The sequence below is a fragment of the Rhinoderma darwinii genome, chromosome 1 (genome assembly GCF_050947455.1).
Source record: "Rhinoderma darwinii isolate aRhiDar2 chromosome 1, aRhiDar2.hap1, whole genome shotgun sequence".
NCBI lineage: Eukaryota > Metazoa > Chordata > Amphibia > Anura > Rhinodermatidae > Rhinoderma > Rhinoderma darwinii.
The window spans coordinates 388,838,202-388,862,914 of record NC_134687.1 but is presented as its reverse complement, the minus strand read 5'-3'; the positions used below and the strand labels follow the sequence as shown (position 1 = coordinate 388,862,914).

The following is a 24,713-nucleotide window of genomic DNA, read 5'->3' as shown; positions in this document are numbered from 1 at the left end:
CTAAATTAGGGTACACTGTACTGTCATATACCCGCCAAGATGATAACTTTCACCTACTTTGAGAAATGTATTGGAGATACAAACAACCCTCAACTTCTCTTTTGAGCATAAAAGTGCCAGAAAAATCTTATTATTGTGAGATAAGTGCAGTAGGATAAAGTCAAGACAGGATATTTATTATGACAATGTGATTTAAAAGACGCGAAGAGACCAGCACAGTCTCAAAAACATATTGTTACAATAAAGCAGAGTTATATACTTCACTTCAGACTGGCGTCCATTGTATCTTGCCTTGTGTTTTTTTTTTCTGCACTTTCGGTCTTAAGGAACATTAATGACTCAAAGCTAGTGGGTTGGAGCAGCCAACAAGCAATCTTACTTGGATATAAATACTAGTGTTGTGCCTAGCATAGCACAACCAAAAAAGGTGAGTCATGGCATTTTGCTAGGATATGCCATGACTTTTTGATCTGAAACCCCCACAAAAACGACGAGTCATGGAATATTGCTGTGGTGTGCCATCACATTTTGATCAGTGGAGGTCCGACTGCTGGAACCCCCATGATCTGGCGAATTAATGAGCTTCAGCACTGATATAGTGCTGCTAAAGTGCTGTATCAATAAACCTGCTTTGTGGTCCCTTCATTATCAGGATCAGTAGGGGGTCCTGGCAGTCAGACCCTCACTAATCAGAAAGTGACGGAATTCCTAGCGTTATATGCCATCACTTTCTATGATGGAAATAGCCCTTTAACATTGTACCTTAGAGTAGTGCTGCTTCTTTTTTATTATATTTCTAGAAATCTGAGGGATTATTTCCATGCAGCTAATTGGCTGGATGTAATTCTCCTTCCCTTTGGTGCTTTAGATTGTGCTGGGATTTCCTGCTGGAGAAAGGAAGAGGGAGCTGTCTCATTTCCAATCTAGCTGTTGACTCGATTGCTGCAGGAATCACATGCTGACAAATACTGGTAAAATAAAAGGATGATGATATTTTTATGGAGCGTTATGTTCATTCACATTACATTCATGAGTATTTTTTTGTTTTTCTTGTTGATTTTGGAGATTTTTCCTAGAGAGTTTTTGTTGTTTGCAGATCTACTACATCCTAATCATTGTTTTAACCCACACCAATCAAACAGATACCACATGTCATTCATTAGTGTGTAATGAAAAACTAGAAACTCATGTCTATATAATGGCTCATTACATCATGATAATCAACAATCACCACTCTTATGAAAATCCAGAAAAACTGATGCTTAGCATTAAAAGGCAGAGATTTTTTTTTTTTTTATAATCCCAATGTATGTATCCTGTACATCTCAGCGTCTAACTTGAGATTTACTGTAGGTGTAGAGAAAATGGAACTATAGCAGTAGAACTGTTTTATAGGCAAGTGCTTGAGAATGTAGAACATTCACATACCCTCCAGTTTTTTGTTTTCATATCACAAGCAGTACATATTGCCTGTTCCATCTTAACTAAGCAAATAGGCACACGCTTTTGTTTTTTTACCACAAACGGGTGTGAAAAAGTATACATAGTAAAGAAAGAGTAGAAGTTCAAACAATGTACCAAAGCAATAGCACAAATCACATCTGTACAAGTATCATTGTTTCACCTTTATAATTTGCTTTAAAACCTTGATAGAGATGTGTTACAATCATTAGTAGACCCAAGAGATGAGATTCATTTATTTACTAATGCCTCAATTAGAGGCTAATACTCATATACTTTTATCTTAACTCTCAAATATATTTTACAATTACCAGTTTTAAGTCAACATACTGCATTTATTTACATTTACCTATACAAATGGTAGATTCCGTTACTGTGCTACTACATTCTTCAAGAACTAACCCCCATAGAGAGGAATGCATGGCGTTACAATAGGGCCTCACCTGTTCTCACGAAGGATAATTCTCTACACTATGGTAAATGTGACTGTGATACAGGGAGGAACCCTGCACTGTATGTGTATTTGGGAACAACTTTCAATATCTTTGCATTGGACACATCATGCCGGTAACATATATAAGCATGCGCTGCCTCCAAGTTTAACATCACATACATTTGTAGAAAGGCTGCCACATTTTGTTTTTACAATGAAATATAGAGAAATATAAACTTCAATCCGGAGCCCACGGATGAAAAACTATTAATAAAAAAAGAAAAACCAAGGTAGCCACCAACTGTTGAATGTGCACCATCAACATATTTTGGTTGTGACATTGCCTACCGATTCTGTTACCAGAACAGAATACAAGCAGCAGCCCTTATCTGGGGCTATTGTTCCTCAACTATTACATACATGTGTTAAGCTTCCCATATCACATCTGTCCATCTCCATACAAAACAACCAAAGCTCTTGAGCTGTTGGCCTCCACTCATCATGTGTATTCTTTGTTAGAACGGCTTTGTAAACTGGTCAATGACAGAGATTGTCTGATGGACATTATATCAGATAAATTCAGCATCACATTGTGATGATTTCAGTCTGCTAAAACGAGTGATTCAGCCCCTAACAATGGTTTACTGCACTTAGAAAAGAAAATGACAGCTATGGCAGCTTGCTAGAAGCAAGCAACATATTTTTTTCTATCATGGGAAATGTGATGATAAAGGACTAGCCACATACAAAGCAGGGTGGATTTATTCTCTTCAGAATAGTATGCATGGATTGTGTTTCCTCAGGATTATTTTTTTTTAGGTAGATGGTGAAACGTCTTCTCATTGGCACGTCTTCTCATTGGCATGTCTTCCCATTGGCATGTCTTCCCATTGGCATGTTTTCTTACTACCACAAACTCATTTCTGCGAACACGATCTTGATGTCCAGAAATTGTCTTAGTGCACATAGCCAGAAACGTAGAGGTGAGCAACAGTCAATAGAAAGTCTACATGTATGTACAGCAGAAGTCGTTTAGCTTGTGTCATACAATATTTTCCCTTTTTTCATCCACATCAAAGGCAGGAATACAAGAAGGCATTGTTAGATGTGGTGGACAGACATGCGAGCCTGCCGAATAACAGATACGGTTTTAAGGCCTTTGTCTATGTATGCTGAGTTACATAAAGGCGTAAGCACGGAGAAGGAAAGACAGTGAGAAACAACCGAACATAGACGGAAGAGGAAAGGAAGAAGTAAAAGAAGAGATAGGCTCAGGATAAAAAGATACAACTTGTTAATGGCAAATATCAATACTGTGTATTGTACAGATGGAGAAGTTTGTGTTGCTTGCCCTTTGATAGCTTCTCAGCATCTTTGTTAATAATACTGTCAGAGGTTATAACACATTTCATGGAGTTCAGCGGCTGTTCACCACATTCATTCATCAAGTCCATACAGGTAACACCTTCAACGTCTAGCCAAGAATGTCAAGGTAAACGGGGGATGCCTTGGACAAGTTCTGAAGGAGGCTGTGGATTTCTTTGATGTTCAGCCTCATGTGAGGCTCCCTCTGCCAGCAGCCTAACATTAGATCATAGACTTCCTTCGGACAAGTGCGAGGTCGTTGCAAGACTCGGCCTTGAGTTATACACTCAATCACCTACAACAGAGAAGAACAAGGAAAAAACACTGAAAATATCGTTTTACCACAATTTTGCTGAGATTTCAGATAACTGTTACCATCGGTGTGTAGAATCTAGAACTATATAACTAGTTTTTTTTACCGATTCCTTCAGCAATACATTTTCCTATATAAAATGTTTATTTTCTGGTCCAAAAGAAACCACGGGGCACACATAGCGCAGTCAGTTTTTTCAAGTAAACATGGTCCTAAAAATAGTGCAAGGACGTCACTATATTTATGAAGCATCTAGATTCCATTTTTTTGAATACTTTCCTGATGTCATGGTTGTCTATTCAGGGGTGTCGTCCATTTGTTGCAAACATCCGCCAAGTTATGAAGCGCATGCAACTTTTTTCACACCGACTTATGCTAAGTCTAAGCAGTCATACATTGCAGAAGGAGTTTCTAAGTACTTAAGCTAAATTCGCATACACCTGTGCAACATTTTTGTAACTTTTGTCATGTACAAATAATTTTTGCTGGTTGAGAAAAATATGGCAAAAGTATACTTTTTATAATTGCAATAATAATTTTATAATTTCTTTAAAAAAAATTAACTCTTTGAAGGCAGCATATACCTTACATTTGGTCTTCGAAGGTTTTAATCATTTCCCTACTAATTGCTTGTATTAAACCTAAGATGAGAGGACTGCAACAAGGTACCATGTAAAGAAAGCAGAGTTTGCTATCGCAGACCTGGTCTGTCCATGTATTACAGGGTCACTCATTCATTTTAATGGCCATCATGTCATACTATATGTCCCACAAATGCCTGGTCAATGGGTGTCTGAAACAACTGACCAGCTGAAGATGGGCCAGCTTCTATTGAAATAAGGGTTTTCAAGATAAGATAATAAGATAAACCTTCTGAGTCTTCTAAAAATTGGCTATAGGTTCAACTAAACCCAACCAGAGCTTACAACATTTCTTTCCTCAATGATAAATACTTTTCTCATTGTATATAAGCATTTAATATGCACAAACCTCATTATTTGATAGCTGGTACCATGGTTGCTTTCCATAGGTGAAAATTTCCCATAGCACCACTCCTAGACTCCAGACATCGCTTTCTGTTGTGAATTTTCTATACATGATACTCTCAGGGGGCATCCAACGGATAGGTAGCATAGTATGCCCTCCAACCTAAAGACAAAATGGAATATGTTAAACTAAGGTTTCGTATGTATTAATTTAATCAAGCAAAAACTTGATATTCTATACAGATGTCAACACTTTTGAAGAGGACATCCTTTAGCTCATCATCATCATCATCATCATCATCATCATCATATAATTTAGCTTATTGTAAAGCTAGTCATGAATGGTGCAATTTTACTAAAGTAGAATAAAATCTACATCTATTCTGTATCAAATCTCAGTTGTGTGCCAGTAGGACTACTGTACATTTTTCAGAATCTAAAGGTAAACAACAACTTTTCCATTCAGTAACAGCTAGCAGAGATCTTGAGGATGGTAAGGAATTGAAGCACAACTTTTCATTATAAAAAAATCATATTTTTTGTCACATACAATTGGGCTGAGTGTTCGGGGCTCCGTTCATGGGTTTTGACGGAATCAATAGCGCAGTCAACTACGCTATTGATTCCCTTAAAACAACAGAGACCTTACAGAACGGTGACAAACGGAAACCATTTGCAATGGATGCGTTACCATTGAAATCAATGGTAATGCAAATGGAACCCATGAACGGAGCCCCGATGCAGATGTGAACGAAGCCTTAGTTCATTATTTTAGAACAACACCTACAGATCCCAGTTCCTTTATCCTTCCTGTCAGAGATAAGCGAATTTCCCCAAAAATTGTTTTGGGGCCGATTCTATCAAATCGGCTGTCAAATTCGATTAAGTTTGAATAAATTTGCCGTGAATCCCAAGTTTCCTGACTACCCTGTCTGACTGTCTGATTTTCATGTTGGATACAGTCCTAGTAGACATCAGAGAGTCAAACATGGCAATCTGGAGATTTGCGATTTCACGCCTAAAATTGAGAAAATACCATACTCAACTCCCCTGTTCACCCATAGCGATGCGTCCCTAACGGCCTCCTGAGACTACATCAGTTTGTCCCATGTGACGGCTGCTGCGACGCATCCTTGGCAGCCTCCTCACATGATGTAGTTTTGTCTCATGTGACCACTGCAGTCTGTGATATCACATCAGGAGGACGGCAGGTAAGCGTCGCTACGGGAGACCAGGGGAGTATGGGATTTTTGGTATCTCTTCTTCTCCTCTCTTCTTTTTTCTAATCTGTAAAATACGGATTCGTGCCCTGAGAGCCCCAAAAGTTTCAGATTTGGTTGAATACAAAACTTTGATGAAATTCTTCCTGTACACTGAGGAAACCCTTATCATTATACATACAGTAGATACTATTATAAGGGTTGTGTAGTAAATAGGAAAACACTTTGATCCAAAGGCAACTGTGAAAATAAAATATTATTACACTTTTATAGATGTCTTATATATTTCATGTAATAATTCTAACACCTTACTAGACAAACGAGTGATAAGTTACATAACAAGCATCAACTATGGATGAGTAATAGTATCAGCAATTAACAAGTCATAATGTGACTTTTCACAAATTTGTATCAGTTCAAATTTTAAAGCAGAAATCCCACCAATAAAATGTTCATTGCGCTGTAAACACTGTCTCTTTATAGATATAGACAAGTTTATATACACATAAGGAGTATCACTCAACAATGCATTAGTTCAGGATCTGACTTTTGTCATAGCCAGTATGAGGGCTGAGAAGGAACCAAACTCAGGCTTGATATCTGATACTCTTTGCGCTATAGACCTTCCGGAGTCTGACGTATTCTGTATAAATTGTAAATTAATATAATACTGGCTTCATTTTGCAATAACTTACTGACATAAACAAGATTTGAGTCTTTTTTTTTTTTTTTAGCTGGAGACCAGAGCTGACTATACAGTTTGTTTTACACAAATTTAACCTCTTTGTGCCCAGGTGTACTTCACTAACAATGGTTGATATATAATAACATAACTCCTTCCAGTATGAAGTGTTCCATCATCTTCTATAATGTGATATACTTTCAGTCATTTTAACCTATTTACATTTACCTGTTTTTTTTCGTTTTTTTTTTACAAATCTTATAGAAACTGAATTTACTCTTTATAATCCCAGTTTTTTTTTTGTTTTTTTTTTTAATTCTAAAAACTCTTTTGAAAGAAAATAAATCTAGGATACGTCAACATCTACACGGAGTTGTATGTTCTCCCCATATTTACGTGGGCTTTCTTTGGGTACTTTAGTTTCCTCCAACATTTCGAAAACATACTGATAGCTTAATTGGCTTCCTGTGAAATATGGCCTGTGTGTGTGTGTGTGTGTGTGTGTGTGTGTGCGTGCGTGCGTGAGTGCGTGTGTGTGTGTGTGTGTGTGTGTGTGTGTGTGAGAGAGAGAGATAGGGAAATTAGATTGCTAGCACCATTGGGGACATGTAATGGTTACAATCTATGTACAGCACTGTGGAATATTTTGACAATAAATAAGCAATGAATTGCTAGCCCTATTGGGGACCTGTAATAGTGACAATCAGCACTGCGGAATATGTTGTCACTATTTAAAGGGGTTGTCCAGGCAGGGGGCAGTTTTTCAAACTGATAACCTATCCACAGGATAGATCATCTGTATATGATGGGTGGAGGTCCGACACCCGGACTCCGCACCAAACAGATGTTCCATCTGCCTCTGGGTGCCGGAAGCTATGCAGTAGTCGGTGCTGGAAGCAGATATCTCCAGTCACATTATAGTGTCCGTGCTGCAGAACTGCAAGTGATAGGAGCAGAGCTGGAGTAACCCCAGCACGACCGCTATACAGTGTATGGAGCCATCTGCTTCCAGCACCGACCAGCATAGCTTCCGGCATCCAGATGGAACAGCTGCTCAGTGCAGGGTCCGGTTGACGGACCCCCTCCGATCATATACTGATGACCTATCCTGTGGATAGGTAATCAGTATGAAAAACTGTCCCTAACCTGGACAACCCCTTCAAGCAATGGGAAATAAATAAATACTCTAACAATGGTCAGTACATTTCTTTAATCTGGCATAGAACTGGTAGATTATCTGGAAATTCACAAAACCAGTATCAAAGGATTGCGCGGAAAAAAACCCCAATTGAGTGTCCACCTATTTGAGGTTCTCTACTCCTCACAAAGAAGGTTTATACTGTATACATCTCTACTGTCAACTAATAATCTAGATAATTTCATAATCCATTATGTCCCTGACAGATTAAAGACATTTTACAGTAGAACTGTAAAGGATCTGCCAGGTACTACGTCTGTGTATACTCCCGGGATTAATCAGTCGACACCTGAGGCCAGACCTCTTAGACTGACACCGGCTCCCACCAACCAGGGTGGCAGGCTCAGGAGTGGGAGAGCCTATCGCGGCCTGGTCAGTCGGAGTTAGCTCCGCCCCCTGTCCATTTATACCTGCCGTGTTCTTTTCCTCAGTGCTTGTTATTCTTCTTGGATTCCTGGCCCCACTGCTGCCTTGCTCCAGCCTGCCTCTGCCGTGCTTCTGCCTTGCTTCAGTTCCGCTTATCCTGCTTCGCTTTGCCCCTGGCTTGCTTCCTGCTCCGTGCTCTCGTTGGTATACTCCACTACATCCTGATCCTGACTGACTCATTCACCGCTCCGTTTCCTCGCGGCGTTCCGTGGGCTACTGCCCCTTCCCTTGCGTGTTCCCTGTTTGTACTCCCTTGCACTTAGACAGCTTAGGGACCGCCGCCAAGTTGTACCCCGTCGCCTAGGGCGGGTCGTTGCAAGTAGGCAGGGACAGGGCGGTGGGTAGATTACGGCTCACTTGTTCCCTTCACCTCCTTCCTGCCATTACAAGAACCTTGCCAAACAGATTTTCCAAAAGATCCAAGGCAGAAGGATGGAAATGTGTTTGGTTGTTTTACATATAACAGTCGATATGGATAAAGATCAATTTAGATATCATGTACACAGCTGCCCCCTGCAGCTGCAGTACCCAAAAGTAAAACTTGAAGACCAAAATTACATGTAGTGTCTTAAAGTCCTAGCACATTTAGGGCTTTTTTCTTTTTTAAATTAAGCTTTGTTTATACAACCATATGGATCCCTTTAAGAAACATCAAACAATATATTAGACGCTTCAGCAATAAGGTTAATGTGGTAAACCACACAGTACAATTAATTATATTTCTTGTGATTCACCACATAATGGGTTGACTTAAAATTAAAAAAAAAAAAATATTGTAACTTTAACCATTAGAAACGACATGTAGGAAGACATTGAAAGTCAGTTAATGTGCCTAAAAGCCCAAGACACTCAATACACATAACCTTGCCTATCCATCACAGCTTTATTTATTGATACTGCTTCCTGTTATGTCTCCATCATCTGTTCAATAAAACTTAACTCACTTCAATACATTACTGTGACGGACAACTTTACAAAAACCCACACTATAATGTCTCCATGTAGTAGATAGAACCACATCTTTACTGGCCAGATAAAAATAAAAGCCCCTGTAAAGAATGGCCAGCACCTCAACAATTACAATTTCATTATGATCTTGGTTTTGTGGTTTTCGGAACCATTATGATATTCTCATAAGAGTTCTTAAAGCAGCCAAACAGCACAGAGCAGCACAGGGGTAATTGTCTGACCACAAAATTAATGAATAAATAACAAGGATATGTATTACGCGTGATAGCATTGTGTACAATATCTTCAGTGACACAATGGGAACTGAAATCACAGCATTCTCCATCACTAAAGGGGGTTTTACACTGGGCAATTATCGGGCAGACAAGTGTTCATATAATTGCCCTTTTTAAACAGGGCAGCGATCAGCAGATGAACGAGCAAACCCTTGATCATCTGTTGGTCGTATCATTTAAAAAAAGTTAAATATTATTGTTGTCTGCAGCACATCTCCCTGTGTAAACATCGAGACGCGCTGCCGACATGATAATAATATATGGGGACGAGCGATCGGAGTAACGACCGCTCATCCCCATCCATAGCTCCGTATGACAGGACCAAACGAGCGCCGATCAACGATGTCTCGTTGATCGGCGCTCGTTGAATTGGCCAAAATTGGCCTGTGTAATAAGGTCTTAAAGGGCTTTATCTAAGCTGTGTCTCTCCACCCTTCTTGGATGAAGGAACTGACACTTTATGTGGATAATACAATTAATAACAGTATAAATTATGTTTGCAGCTATTAAAGGGGTTGTCCACTTTGGACAATCCCTACTTGTTAGGAAGATCTCTTGACAAGCTGTTCACAAATTGTCCCCAGGGATCCAATGTAATCTGGGGGGAAACCTGGCGGTAAGTGTTCAATTTTCAAACAGCGCCACCACAGGGTAAAATTAGCATTACACAGTGCATAATTATATCAATGGCTTGTCTGTGTAATGAAGGACAGGTCCTGCAGAGTAACATATGTTCTTTGTAGCCGCTCTCCACTCTTTTGCCAATAGATGGGGATCCTGAATGGAGGACCCCCCTCTATGAACTCAGAACTCCCTAATAGGGTATATGAAAACTGGTTTTCTAAACTAGAAACACTACTCTGCTTCAGACTTCAGTTGGGCTGTGGGGTACCCAAAAACATAACAGCCAATCCTAAGGGCTACTTAGTACCACAAAAAGCTGTAACTTTCACTAGATATATGAAATTGCTAATACAATAACTGCTAGCTCTGTATTCCTTATAGTTACAACCTTCTCTTTCTTCATACATACATAGAGTTGTACTTAATAGAAGAGACCAATACTTTTTAATCACTGAGTTTGCTGTAGGGCAGCCATGACACCTTGTGTACTTTGTATTGAACGTTAGAGTTCACATAAGAAAACATAAAAAACATATGAGGATAGCTGCTCACCACAACTCTACACACTTTTTCATGGTAGCATGGCTAATAAAATGATGTCAACTTCCTCCGAGAGAAAAAGCACTATATAGGTATCCCAAGTGAACAGGACTATCTCCCAGTTTACAATAAACATGAGCAACGGCCACATGGGAATTTATTGCATTAGTTCATTATAAAAAAAATAAAAAATGAGATCATGACATGTGGCCTTCTCTCAACATCTAGAGATATGTCTGGTTATGGATTAACTCAAATATATGGGGGGGGGGGGGGGGGTGGTTGAGTCTGTCTTGGCAGTTTTTATTTCACTGACCACTTTTCCCTTCATGTCAAAAGAACCCCAGCAAACAACATCCTATATCTTAGCTTCCGGGGGGGGGGGGGGGTAGATGCTTAAATTACTTGCAATCACCACTGATTTTTTAGTTTTCTGAGTGATGTTACGTGTTAACACATATGGAGAATTATGTGGCATTATTGATTTACAAGAATGTATATATATATCACTGAGGATTTATTTTGCTTTGTAAAGACCTAAGGTCATGTGGTAAAGTAATTTTATACAGATTTTTGAAATCCAGGTGACCTCTAGCATCCATAGGAATACATTTCGGGATGTACGTTGTATGTTTGATGTACAAAACAAATATTAGAGGATTCCATATTATTTTTTTCAACTTTTCTCACCTTGGGAGGAGCCCAACTGTCACATGACTGAACACATGCTAATAATTAACATATGGCTGACACTTTTTCTGGGATGGGAAAATGTATTAAGAAAATAACAGTTACAAGCTGCTAAAATGTAGAAACCATACTGTAGTAGTGAATATAGGGAAAATAGGGCCCTAGATATTGAGTCATAGCTCACTTTGATAGGAGTTTACCTTTAATATCATAATACCATTTAAACAAATGCCATAACATTCAATAGATCATTGGCCAACTTAGTTTTCTTTATGTTTCTATAATAAATTTATTTTCTTCTAAAAAAGTTAATCATAAATGTCGCAAAAAAATCAAAACTTCATTCAATAATATCTAAACAAATTGAGGTTTCAACTTTCATTTTAGTATTGGGATTTTAATCTCTAATGAAGACAATTCAATTGTATTGTAAACAGGTAGCAAAGTATCCACATGAGGGCGCTCTAGTGAAACAATTGTTTGTTTTTTATGTATCAGGCAATACATTATTCTGGGAATATATTGCGTGGCTTATTCAATAACTCATCCTCAAATATTAACCAATTGTCTCTTTTGTTCCACAAATCATCTTAGAATATTGTAACTCAATATAGGGTCAATATTTACTGCATTCTGATTCTCTTCTTGAAAATGGAGAATTTTTACAAAGTTTGAGGATTGCAGCAAATCAATAAAGAGTCAATAAAGAGAAGAGACAATACATTAATATTGGTATCTGAATGTATATTACAAAACTGGCATGCTTACTAAAAAAACACTATCTATAGTTGTACCTGCATATTAACCCGCTTGGCGCCGCAGCCATTTTTCGTTTTTAATTTTCTTCACCCCGCATTTCAAAAACTATAACTTGTTTATTTTACTCATCATAAAAGCCATACGAGGGCTTGTTTTTTGCGGGACTAGTCATAGTTTTTAGTGGCACTATTTAAAGTACCATATAATGACTGGGAAACTGCAAAAAAATTCTTTATGTGGTGGAATTTGAAAAAAACTGCGATTCCACCATAATTTTTCGGGTTTTGTTAACTTTGATCTGCGGGTAAATATGATTATGGCAATACCAAACGTATATATTGTTTTTTACTACTTTTACAAAGAAAAAACTACTTGTTAAATTGATCATTGTGAGGACTTGTTTTTTTCAGGGTAAGCTGTAGTTTTTATTGCTACCATTTTAGAGTACATAGCACTTTTTGTTAACTTTTTATTGCGTTTTTTTCTGCGTTGAACTAAGGTGACCAAAAACAGAAATTCCGGCGTTCACCGTGTGGGTTAATCAACGTTATATTAGAACTAGAAGTTTGGACTTTTATGGACGCGGCCATACCAATTCTGTAAATATATATCTATATATCTATAGATATATATATATATATATATATATATATATATATCTATATATATATATCTATATATCTATATATATATATATATCTATATATCTATATATATATATATATATATATATAGAGATATATATATCTATATATATATATATATATATATCGATATATATATTGCTTTAGGGGAAAAATAATTCAACTTTTAAGATTAAGATTAAAGAAAAACCTTTTATTTTACTCTTTTATACTTTTTTTTCAGTACCCCTAGGGAACTCAAGCAGGCGATAGTTTGATCACTAGTACCATAACACTGTAATACTAATTGTATGGTACTTTTAACCGACTCATATTCAGCCCTGACTTACTAGGAGCAGAAAGATGGCAGATCTGGTGGCCTTCATTAGGCCCCCAGGCTGCCATGACAACCATATGGCTTAGATGTCGCGGTTGCCATTGACCGTGGCATCTGAGTGGTTAAATGGCCGGGATCAGAGTTATGTCGTATATGTCCGGGGAATTTCCCAGCGTATACATCGAACACGATAAAATGTTACGTGAGTCTAGTCTTCGTTTACTGTGGCTAGGATGGATGTTCCTGTGAATATAACTTTATCTCTGAGGACGGTATTTCCGTGTGAAAGTTAATGCCTATTTTAACTTTGACTAATGCTAGACTTCTGCTTTTACCCACAATTTATTACATGTCAAATGTGAACTCTGTTGTGGACTGCTAATCTCATTGGGACTGACAAGAAGTTACCAGGCTCCGAAGGCTCCAGCAACATTTGTAATGCTGGCTCAATAACATGCCTTAAAATAGCAAAGAGGATTGTTGCCAGAGCTTTCATATTAGTGAAGATCATCAAGCACATTTTCTCTGACTATTTTTGTATAACACAATAAGCAGATATTTTTTATAACTGTATTTGTGTAAAGGATCTGCCAGGCACAGCTTCGGGGTTAACGCCCATAGATAATCAGTCTGCACCTGCTTCTATGTCTGTGAGACTGACTCCATCTTCCACCACTCAGGGTGGCAGACTTAGGAGTGGGAGAACCTATCACAGCCTGGCCAGACGGAGCTAGCTCCCGCCCTCTGTCTATTTATACCTGCCTTTCCTGTTCCTCCTTTGCTTGTGATTCTTCTCGTTTGGTTTCCTGGCCCTGCTGCAGCTTCTTGTACCATTGTCCTTGCTTCATATTGACCCCGGCTTGCTGACTACTCTCCTGCTATGCGTTTGGTACCTCGTACACTCCTGATTTGACTCGTCTTGTTTACTACTCTTCTGCTCTGCGTTTGGCACCTCGTACTCTCCTGGTTTTACTCGGCTTGTTCACTTCTCTTGTTGCTCACAGTGTTGCCGTGGGCAACTGCCCCTTTCTCCCCCTAGCTCTGTGTACCCTTGTCTGTTTGTCTGTCGTGCACTTATTGAGCGTAGGGACCATCGCCCAGTTGTACCCCGTCGCCTAGGGTGGGTCGTTGCAAGTAGGCAGGGACTGAGTGGTGGGTAGATTAGGGCTCACTTGTCTGTCTCCCCACCCCCGTCATTACATAATCACAAGCCCATACCTATTCTACCCTGGTCCCTGACACCACTATGGACCCCCTTGAGACCCTGGCTCAGCAAATGCAGGGTCTCTCCCTACAGGTCCAGGCCCTGGCTCAGAGGGTCAACCAGCCTGATGTTACCATGGTAGTCCCCCTCACCTCACCTCTTGAACCCCACCTCAAGTTGCCCGACCGGTTCTCAGGGGACCGGAAGACTTTTCTCTCCTTTTGGGAGAGTTGTAGGCTCTATTTTCGTTTAAAGCCCCACTCCTCAGGTTCTGAGAGCCAGCGGGTGGGTATAATTATGTCCCGGCTCCAGGAAGGGCCCCAAGAATGGGCCTTCTCCTTGGCTCCTGACGCCCCTGAACTTTCCTCCGTTGATCTTTTCTTTTCTGCTCTCGGACTCATCTATGACGAGACTGACAAGACTTCTTTTGCCGAGAGTCAGCTGGTGACCTTACGTCAGGGTAAGAGACTTGTTGAGGAGTATTGCTCTGACTTTAGGAAGTGGTGCGTAGCTTCTCGGTGGAATGACCCTGCCTTAAGGTGCCAGTTTAGGTTGGGTCTGTCGAACGCCCTGAAAGATCTGCTAGTTAGTTATCCCTCTTCTGACTCCCTAGACCAGGTTATGGCTTTAGCGGTACGACTTAACCGACGTCTCAGGGAATGACGACTTGAACGTCTTAATGTTTTCTCCTCTGACTCCCCCATGATGTCTCCCGAGGTTCCGTTGCTTCGTTCCTCCCCGGAAGACTCGGAGGTACCTATGCAACTCGGGGCCTCCGTGTCCCCCCAACAACGTAGAGATTTCCGCAGGAAGAATGGTCTCTGCTTATACTGTGGGGACGACAAGCATCAAGTGAACAACTGTCCTAAGCGTAAGAATGCAGCCGGAGAACTTCCGCGCCTAAGTGATCATCGGGGAGGTCACTTGGGCGCACAGGTATTTCCCGTAAATATGAAACGTAATAAAATCTTGCTTCCCTTTCAGGTCTCTTTTGGTGGTAGGTCTGCTGCCGGCAGTGCCTTCGTGGATTCAGGGTCTTCTGCTAATGTCATGTCTGTGGAATTTGCTATGTCTCTAGCTATGCCTTTGATTGATTTGCCTAAACCTGTCCCGGTAGTGGGTATCGACTCCACTCCTCTTGCTAATGGTTATTTTACACAGCATACCCCTGTTTTTGAACTCCTTGTTGGCTCCATGCATTTGGAGCAGTGCTCTGTACTGTTAATGCAGGGATTATCGTCCGATTTGGTTATAGGCCTTCCCTGGTTGCAGTTGCATAATCCCACGTTTGACTGGAATTCTGGGGACCTTACCAAGTGGGGTAATGAATGCTTGACGTCATGTTTTTCTGTTAATTCTATTTCTCCCCCTGAGGTGGTGAACACGCTACCTGAGTTTGTTCAGGACTTCGCCGATGTTTTCTCTAAGGAGGCCTCCGAAGTGTTACCTCCTCATAGAGAATATGATTGCGCAATCAATTTGGTACGAGGAGCTAAGCTCCCTAAGGGTAGGATATTTAATCTCTCTTGTCCCGAACGTGAAGCCATGAGAGAGTATATCCAGGAATACCTGGCCAAGGGTTACATTCGCCCCTCTACTTCTCCGGTAGGTGCTGGCTTCTTCTTCGTAGGGAAGGATGGTGGTCTTAGGCCATGCATTGACTACCGAAGCTTGAATAAGGTCACTGTAAGGAACCAGTATCCCCTTCCTCTGATTCCTGATCTCTTTAATCAGGTTCAGGGGGCCCAATGGTTCTCTAAGTTTGATCTACGGGGGGCGTATAACCTTATCCGCATCAAAGAGGGGGATGAGTGGAAGACTGCGTTTAACACGCCCGAAGGTCATTTCGAATACCTCGTCATGCCCTTTTGGTTGTGTAATGCTCCCGCGGTCTTCCAGAATTTCATAAATGAGATTTTAAGAAAACTACCTGGGGTTATTTCTTGTAGTGTACCTTGATGACATACTTGTGTTTTCCAAGGACTGGTCCTCCCACATTGAGTATGTCAGGAAGGTGCTCCAGGTCCTTCGAGAAAACAAACTGTTTGCAAAGTCCGAAAAATGTGTGTTTGGGGTGCAGGAGATACCATTTTTGGGCCAAATCCTCACTCCTCATGAATTCCGCATGGACCCCGCCAAGGTCCAGGCTGTGGTGGAATGAGTCCAACCTGCCTCCCTGAAGGCGTTACAGTGCTTCCTGGGGTTCGCTAATTATTACAGGAGGTTTATTGCTAACTTCTCGGTCATCGCTAAGCCTCTTACGGATCTCACTCGCAAAGGTGCTGATCTCCTCCACTGGCCTCCTGAGGCTGTCCAGGCTTTTGAGGTCCTTAAGAAGTGCTTTATCCCGGCCCCGGTGCTGGTTCAGCCCAACCAAATGGAGCCATTTATCTTGGAGGTTGACGCGTCCGAGGTGGGAGTGGGGGCTGTCTTGTCCCAGGGTACCAGGTCCCTCACCCATCTCCGTCCCTGTGCCTACTTCTCCAGGAAGTTTTCACCCACTGAGAGTAAATATGATATTGGCAACCGCAAACTCTTAGCCATTAAATGGGCATTTGAAGAGTGGCGCCACTTCCTGGAGGGGGCTAGGCACCAGGTAACGGTCCTTACCGACCACAAGAATCTGGTTTTCCTAGAATCTGCCCGGAGGCTAAACCCGAGACAAGCTCGTTGGGCGTTATTTTTTACCAGATTCAACTTTGTGGTTACATATAGGGCTGGGTCTAAAAATGTTAAGGCTGATGCACTGTCACGTAGCTTCATGGCCAGCCCTCCTTCGGAGGAAGATCCTGCTTGTATTTTGCCTCCAGGTATAATAATTTCCGCTATTGATTCTGATTTAGTCTCTGAAATTGCGGCTGATCAAGGTTCAGCTCCCGGGAGCCTTCCTGAGAACAAGCTGTTTGTTCCCCTGCAATTCCGGCTAAGGGTACTTAGGGAAAATCATGACTCTGCACTATCTGGCCATCCAGGCATCCTGGGTACCAAGCACCTCATTGCCAGAAACTATTGGTGGCCTGGGTTGCCTAAAGATGTTAAGGCCTACGTCGCCGCTTGTGAAATTTGTGCTAGGTCCAAGACTCCCAGGTCCCGACCAGTGGGCTTACTACGTTCTTTGCCCATTCCCCAGAGACCTTGGACCCATATCTCCATGGATTTTCTCACCGATTTGCCTCCATCTCAAGGCAAGTCGGTGGTGTGGGTTGTAGTAGACCGCTTCAGTAAGATGTGCCACTTTGTGCCCCTCAAAAAACTACCCAATGCTAAGACGTTAGCTACCTTGTTTGTCAAACACATCCTGCGTCTCCATGGTGTCCCTGTCAATATTATTTCTGATAGAGGGGTACAATTTGTTTCATTGTTTTGGAGAGCCTTCTGTAAAAAGTTGGAGATTGACCTGTCCTTCTCCTCTGCCTTCCATCCTGAAACTAATGGCCAAACTGAGAGGACTAATCAGTCTCTAGAACAATATTTAAGGTGTTTTATCTCTGACTGTCAATATGATTGGGTCTCATTCATTCCCCTCGCCGAATTTTCCCTTAATAACCGGGTCAGTAACTCGTCTTCGGTCTCCCCCTTTTTCTGTAATTTTGGGTTTAATCCACGGTTCTCTTCCGTTTCACCTGGTAGTTCCAACAATCCCGAGGTAGAGGTCGTTCATCGAGAACTGTGCACAGTCTGGGCTCAGGTTCAGAAGAACCTAGAGGCGTCCCAGAGCATACAAAAAACTCAGGCAGATAGAAAACGTTCTGCTAACCCCTTGTTTATGATCGGGGATCTGGTGTGGCTATCGTCTAAAAATTTGCGCCTTAAGGTCCCGTCCAAGAAGTTTGCTCCCCGGTTTATAGGGCCGTACAAGGTCATTGAAGTCCTCAATCCTGTCTCCTTCCGACTGGAGTTGCCCCCATCTTTTCGAGTACACGACGTGTTCCATGCCTCCCTCCTTGGAGAGGATACGGGCCTGAGGAGAGGACTTGGGTACCCGCTCGGGATGTTCACGCTGGGATATTGGTCAGGAGGTTTCACCTTCATTTCCCCAGTAAACCAGGTCCACTTAGAAAGGGTCCGGTGGCCCCTCATAAAAGGGGGGGGTAATGTAAAGGATCTGCCAGGCACAGCTTTGGGGGTTAACGCCCATAGATAATCAGTCTGCACCTGCTTCTATGTCTGTGAGACGGACTCCATCTTCCACCACTCAGGGTGGCAGGCTTAGGAGTGGGAGAACCTATCACAGCCTGGCCAGACGGAGCTAGCTCCCACCCTCTGTCTATTTATACCTGCCTTTCCTGTTCCTCCTTTGCTTGTGATTCTTCTCGTTTGGTTTCCTGGCCCTGCTGCAGCTTCTTGTACCATTGTCCTTGCTTCATATTGATCCCGGCTTGCTGACTACTCTCCTGCTCTGCGTTTGGTACCTCGTACACTCCTGGTTTGACTCGGCTTTTTTACTACTCTTCTGCTCTGCGTTTGGCACCTCGTACTCTCCTGGTTTTACTCGGCTTGTTCACTTCTCTTGTTGCTCACGGTGTTGCCGTGGGCAACTGGCCCTTTCTCCCCCTAGCTCTGTGTACCCTTGTCTGTTTGTCTGTCGTGCACTTATTGAGCGTAGGGACCGTCGCCCAGTTGTACCCCGTCGCCTAGGGCGAGTCGTTGCAAGTATGCAGGGACTGAGTGGTGGGTAGATTAGGGCTCACTTGTCTGTCTCCCCACCCCCGTCATTACAATTTGCTTTACTAACATTGATATGTATTGTACTTCTGTCTAGCATTCCAAGAATACAAAAAAAATGGGCAAGTATTGATTCCACATGAATTTACAGTTCTGGAGCATCCGTCCTTGGAACATTGCATTGTGCTGTTCCTCTGTTATTTCTACTGTAAATGTTTAAATAAATTGACAAATGTGCGTTACGATTCCCATTGTCATTGCGTCGTGTCCCTACACACTGCGACACTGTCCAATCAGTCCGATGCAGAACAAAAGGACACTCTTTTGGTATCCGTCGGGATAATGGAGCCCTATGAACACGTTTAGGGCATGACCAGACGTGGCGTATTTCTTCCGCCACTGTCCGCATCAATGCCGCACATAATCTGCGTTGCAGATTCTGTTGCGGCTCTGCCTAAAATGGGCATTAAATTGATGCGGACTAGCCGTTGCGTATTGAGGTGAAAGGACTTCCCTTCTCTCTATCAGTGCAGGATAAAGAGAAGGGACAGCCCTTTCCCTAGTAAAAGTAAAAGAAATTCATACTTACTCGGCCGTTGTCTTGGTGATGCGTCCCTCTTTCAACATCTAGCCCGACCTCCCTGGATGACGCGGCAGTCCATGTGACCGCTGCAGCCTGTGATTGGCCTGTGATTGGCTGCAGCCGTCACTTGGACTGAAACGTCATCCCGGGAGGGCGGACTGGAGGAAGAAGCAGGGAGTTCTCGGTAAGTAGGAACTTGTATTTTTTTTACAGGTTGATGTGTATTGTGATCGGAAGTCACTGTCCAGGGTGGTGAAACAGTTACTGCCGATCGTTTAACTCTTTCAGCACCCTGGACAGTGACTATTTACTGACGTCGCCTAGCAATTCTCCCGTAATTACGGGTTCACACACGTAGTCACACGTAATTATGGGTGCACACACGTAGTCACCCGTAATTACGGAAGCCCCATTGACTTCCTCAGTCTGGCTGTAGACCTAGAAATACATAGTTCCAGCCAGAATGAAGAAATGTCATGTTCGGAAAACAAATACGCTACGCAACACACATAACATCTGCGGACTTCATTGCAGAATTTTGACTCTCCATTGAAGTCAATGGAGAAATTCCGCAATGAGTCCGCAACAAGTCCGCTACACATCCGCAACAGCCAGTATATGCTGCGGGCACCAAATTCCACACCGCAGTCTATGGTCCGCAGCTGAGTTTTCTGCAACGTGTAAACGAACCTCACTAAAAAGCTGTGGAAAGCAATGGAGAAACGTGTACGCTGCGGATTTCCGCAGCGGACTGTCCGCAGCGGAATTCCAGAGCAATTCCGCCACGTCTGGTCATGCCCTTATCGTGTACGTTGGGAGCTTTCCTGACATACGCGTTAAACATAGGGCAATAACGTGATGTGAATGCGGCCTTACTATCGCACCTGTACAGAGTTGTCCTGATAACCGGTTAATGCAGAGGTAGCTTGCATTTATACAGAAGACCGGGCAGCTCACAACAAAACACCATACAATCTCTTGTTGGCATAAGCTAGCAGAGGGAGATTTTATTTATACAGAGTATAGGGCAGCTCACAACTCCATTCCACATTGACCCACAGTTTGTCATCATCCAATATGGAGAATATATATATTTATATACAGCATGGGAAATTACAACACTACTCCATATAAACCAATTAGTATTTCTCTTAAAAGCTCTTAAAACCCCAAGTACATGTCCCTAGGTTGCCATGGCCCACAAGATGGAGTACTTATTTATGCAGAAGGGGCTGCTATATGGGCCTCTTAGTTGTCCTAATACACAAAGAAAATGGGTAGGAGAATAAATGAATGAGATCAGCATCACAGGCAGAGGAATAACTGGAATTCATAGGGTCCCATAGCAGAGTCAGATAGGCCCCAAACACCTAGTGACCTGAAACTGGAAAGACAGGGTACGTAGCAATCATTGCAGGTATGGATAATAGTACCATATATTAAAAAACCCACATAGTAGTGCAAGATAACAGAAAGCCATCGACTTATTATTGAAATGTAACAATATTCTTGCACCTGAGTGGGCCGACTCAACCTCTGGGCCCCAAAGCAGCTGCTCTGGCGACTACTGCTATAGTTACACCCATGATCACAGGAGCCCAGCGATGAGACTAAGGGTATGTGCAAACACAAAATAAAAAACGTTCAAAATACGGAGCTGTTTTCAAGGGAAAATAGCTCCTGATTTTCAGATGTTTTTTAATCAAAGTCGCGTTTTTCGCAGCGTTTTGAATGGCTGTTTTTTACGCGGCTGTTTTGAGAAACGCCCGGTCGGAACAGAATGCCGTTTTTCCCATTGAAATCAATGGGCAGATGTTTGGAGGCGTTCTGCTTCCGATTTTTCAGCTGATTTTCGGGACGTTTACGGCCCGAAAAACGGCTGAAAACACTCCGTGTGAACATAGCCTTATGGTGATAACTGGGCTAATTGTACACCTTTATTTATATGACTGTATGGTTCACATAAATGTACGTTTCTGTATCAGTCTACCATGGTGAGGCAATAGACATTTTTCTGCAGCCGCACACAAATCAGAGGCCAGTAAACCTTCCTGCATACATTATTCTGGAGGTTTATTACGTGACTGCTACAACTCTCCTCATCTTCATCACACCAGCACTCCCAATAGGCATTTGATACACACACACAGCTCTAGAAAATAACCTTTTCCTGTTAAAATATATAAAAATAATACACATGTGGTATGAAAGCAAACTGTAGTAATGGTGCTGCATACTAATTGAAAAACGAATGACTTCTCCTCATCTCTACCTTCCTTGTTCTGAATTGCCTATTTCAAGCAGAGCAGGTCGGCTGCCATGGAAACTGAGCCCGGGAATTCGCAGGACCCATGCAAGCGCTCAACAGCTCTGAAGCTCACAGTTTAACCCTTTGCTTCACAATGCAGACAGAGAAGGGGTTAAACTAAAATGCAGGAGGGAACAGGAGGACGCATCAGCCTAACAAGCTGAGGATATTGCTGCATTATAGTTAATGCTACAGGCGGGTGACTATGCCAACAACGGATTCAATTCCTACTTTAATAATGCATCAGTGGTAATGGTAAGTGGCCCTCGCTACGGTAGATCCTGCAATTTAAGCCCCGCTTCACATATTCAATTATTAAATGAGAAATTTAATGTGCGTTACAGTTGGGTGCCAGATTTATTTTTCTTGGCTAAAGTTATGTTTGCATTCAAAATGGCTAGTCCTCATGGCGGAATTGACATTTCACTCCGAAAAAAATAGTACATCTCCAAGGTACTGCACATATATTATAGTCTATAGCAGATATATTCTTGCAGGGTAAAAATTACAGCAAAAGTGATGACAGCTGGTTTAGATTTCGCTGGATCTACAGGGATGGAAAAATTCCATGACTTAGGCCTCATGCCCACTTCAGTTATTTTTTTCAGGGTGATATCCGTTTTATTAACTGATAGCACCCTGACACATTTATTTCTATGGGGCCATGCACCGTTCCGTTCGTCCCTTCCGTCAAAAGTAGTGCATGTCCTACATTTGTCCGTCATTCAATGATCGTGGGGCCCATTCAAGCATATGGGTCCTTAAAAAAAAAACGGACGGCACACGGAAGGCATCCGTGTGCGGTCCGTTTTTCACGGATCCGTTGCTAAGCAATGACAGGGTTGTGCCAAAGTTCCCTGCAGTCAACACACGAGATGGATTTTAACGGACCGTTTAAAACGGAAGCCAAACGGAAGCACAACATCCATTTAACCCCTTCATGACCAGCCTATTTTAAACCTTAATGACCAAGCCATTTTTTACGTTTTTCCATCGTCGCATTCCAAGAGCTATAACCTTTTTATTTTTGCGTTGACATAGCTGTATAAGGTCTTGTTTTTTGCGGGACAAGTTGTATTTTTTAATAGCACCATTTTGGGGGACATATTATTTATTGATTAACTTTTATTAACTTTTTTTTGGGGGGGAATAGAAAAAAACCTGAAATTTCGCCACTCTTTTTCGCATCTTAAATCTACGCCGCTTACCGTGTGATATAAATAACACAATAACTTTATTCAGCGGGTTGTTACGATTGCAATGATACCAAATTTGTATAGTTTTTGTATGTTTTACTACTTTTACACAGTAAAAACGCTTTTTTTTCAAAATTATTTGTTTTTGTGTCTCCATATTTGAAGAGCCGTAACGTTTTTATTTTTTCGCCAATGCGGTTTTGTGAGGGCTTTTTTTTGCGGGAAGACTTAGTAGATGCGACTTTTTGATCACTTTTTATCACATTTTTTTAAAGTCAGGATTCACAGAAAACAGCAATTTTTCCATAGTTTTTTATTACATTTTTTACGGCGTTCACCGTGCGGGTTAAATAATGTAATAGATTTATAGTCGGGGTAGTTACGGATGCGGCGATACCAAATATGTGTAACTTTTTTACTTTATTTTGTTTTTTTAATAGTAAAGCATTTTGTAAGGGGAAAAGCTGGGTTTTTCATTTTTTTTCACATTTTTTTTAAAATTAACTTTATTAAACTTTTTTTTTACTTTTTTACTAGTCCCACTAGGGGACTTTAATATGCGATTCTCCGATCGCTATTGTAATACACTGCAATACTTTTGTATTACAGTGTATTACTGCCTGTCCGTTTAAAACGGACAGGCATCTGCTAGGTCATGCCTCCGGCATGATCTAGCAGGCATTCACTCCAGGCAGACCTGGGGGCCTTTATTAGGCCCCCGGCTGCCATTAGAGACACAGACACTCGGCGATCGTATCGCCGGGTGTCGGTGGGAGAGAGAGGGAGCTCCCTCCCTCTCTCCAAAACCACTCAGATGCGGTGCACGCTATTGTGCACCGCATCGGAGGGGTTAAACGGGTGAGATCGATACTAATATCGATCTCACCTGACAGAGCAGGGACGCTCCCAGCCCTCAGCTGCCTCTGGCAGATCTCAAGCACTTCATCTCCCTGCTCTGTTTACTGTATCCTGATGCAGTGCCGTAAAAAGGCATATGCATCAGAATAAAGCCCGTTAGTGGCCGCCGTTAAAAGGCGTATTGGCAGTCACTAACGGGTTAAAACGGAACAACGGAACGGACCCAGAGTGACAACGGAAAGCACAAGGATGTCACAACAAACACGCGGATCCGTTTTAAACGGATGTGAAAACGGTGAAGGATGTGTGCATGAGGCCTTAAATGGTACTTGTCTAACTTACATGCAATGTTATTGGCCTTCAGACCCAATTTATATGTATCCTTATATTCTTACAGTAAACCTAATCAAAAGATCAAATTATGTGTATATGATGTAAACTACAGCTAGACAGCTACACCATAGGGCCAAAAGTATGTGGAAACCCCTCCTTATAAGTGAGTACAGGTGTTTCAGTCACAGCCATTGCAAACAGGTGCATAAAATCAAGCACACAGCCATGCAATCTCCACAGACAAACATTGGTAGTAGTATGGGTCGAACTGAAGAGCTCAGTAATTTTAAACGTGGCACTTTCATAGGATGCCACCTTTGCCACAAGTCCGTTCATGAAATTTTAGATCTGCCAGATTTGCCCCAGTCCACTGTAAGAGCCTTTATTAAGCTGCTGAGTGCTTAAAGAGGCTCTGTCACCAGATTTTGCAACCCCTATCTGCTATTGCAGCAGATAGGCGCTGCAATGTAGATTACAGTAACGTTTTTATTTTTAAAAAACGAGCATTTTTGGCCAAGTTATGACCATTTTTGTAATTATGCAAATGAGGCTTGCAAAAGTCCAAGTGGGTGTGTTTAAAAGTAAAAGTCCAAGTGGGCGTGTATTAGGTGCGTACATCGGGGCGTTTTTAATACTTTTACTAGCTGGGCGCTGTGAAGAGAAGT

At 41.9% G+C, this 24,713-nt stretch overlaps 1 protein-coding gene across 4 annotated transcripts in view; it reads right to left on the bottom strand.

The window, feature by feature from the left end:
- Positions 1-1,615: 1,615 nt before the first annotated feature.
- Positions 1,616-24,713, bottom strand: part of NTRK2 (neurotrophic receptor tyrosine kinase 2) — a 240,212-nt gene continuing 217,114 nt past the window's right edge. For all 4 annotated transcript variants that reach the window (XM_075828669.1, XM_075828691.1, XM_075828677.1 and 1 more), the window contains 2 exons: positions 4,563-4,721; positions 1,616-3,554 (listed from right to left, as the gene is read on the bottom strand). In XM_075828669.1, the coding sequence (XP_075684784.1) occupies positions 3,369-3,554; positions 4,563-4,721 (345 nt within the window). In that variant the 3' untranslated portion in view covers positions 1,616-3,368. The remainder of the gene's footprint in view (positions 3,555-4,562; positions 4,722-24,713) is intronic.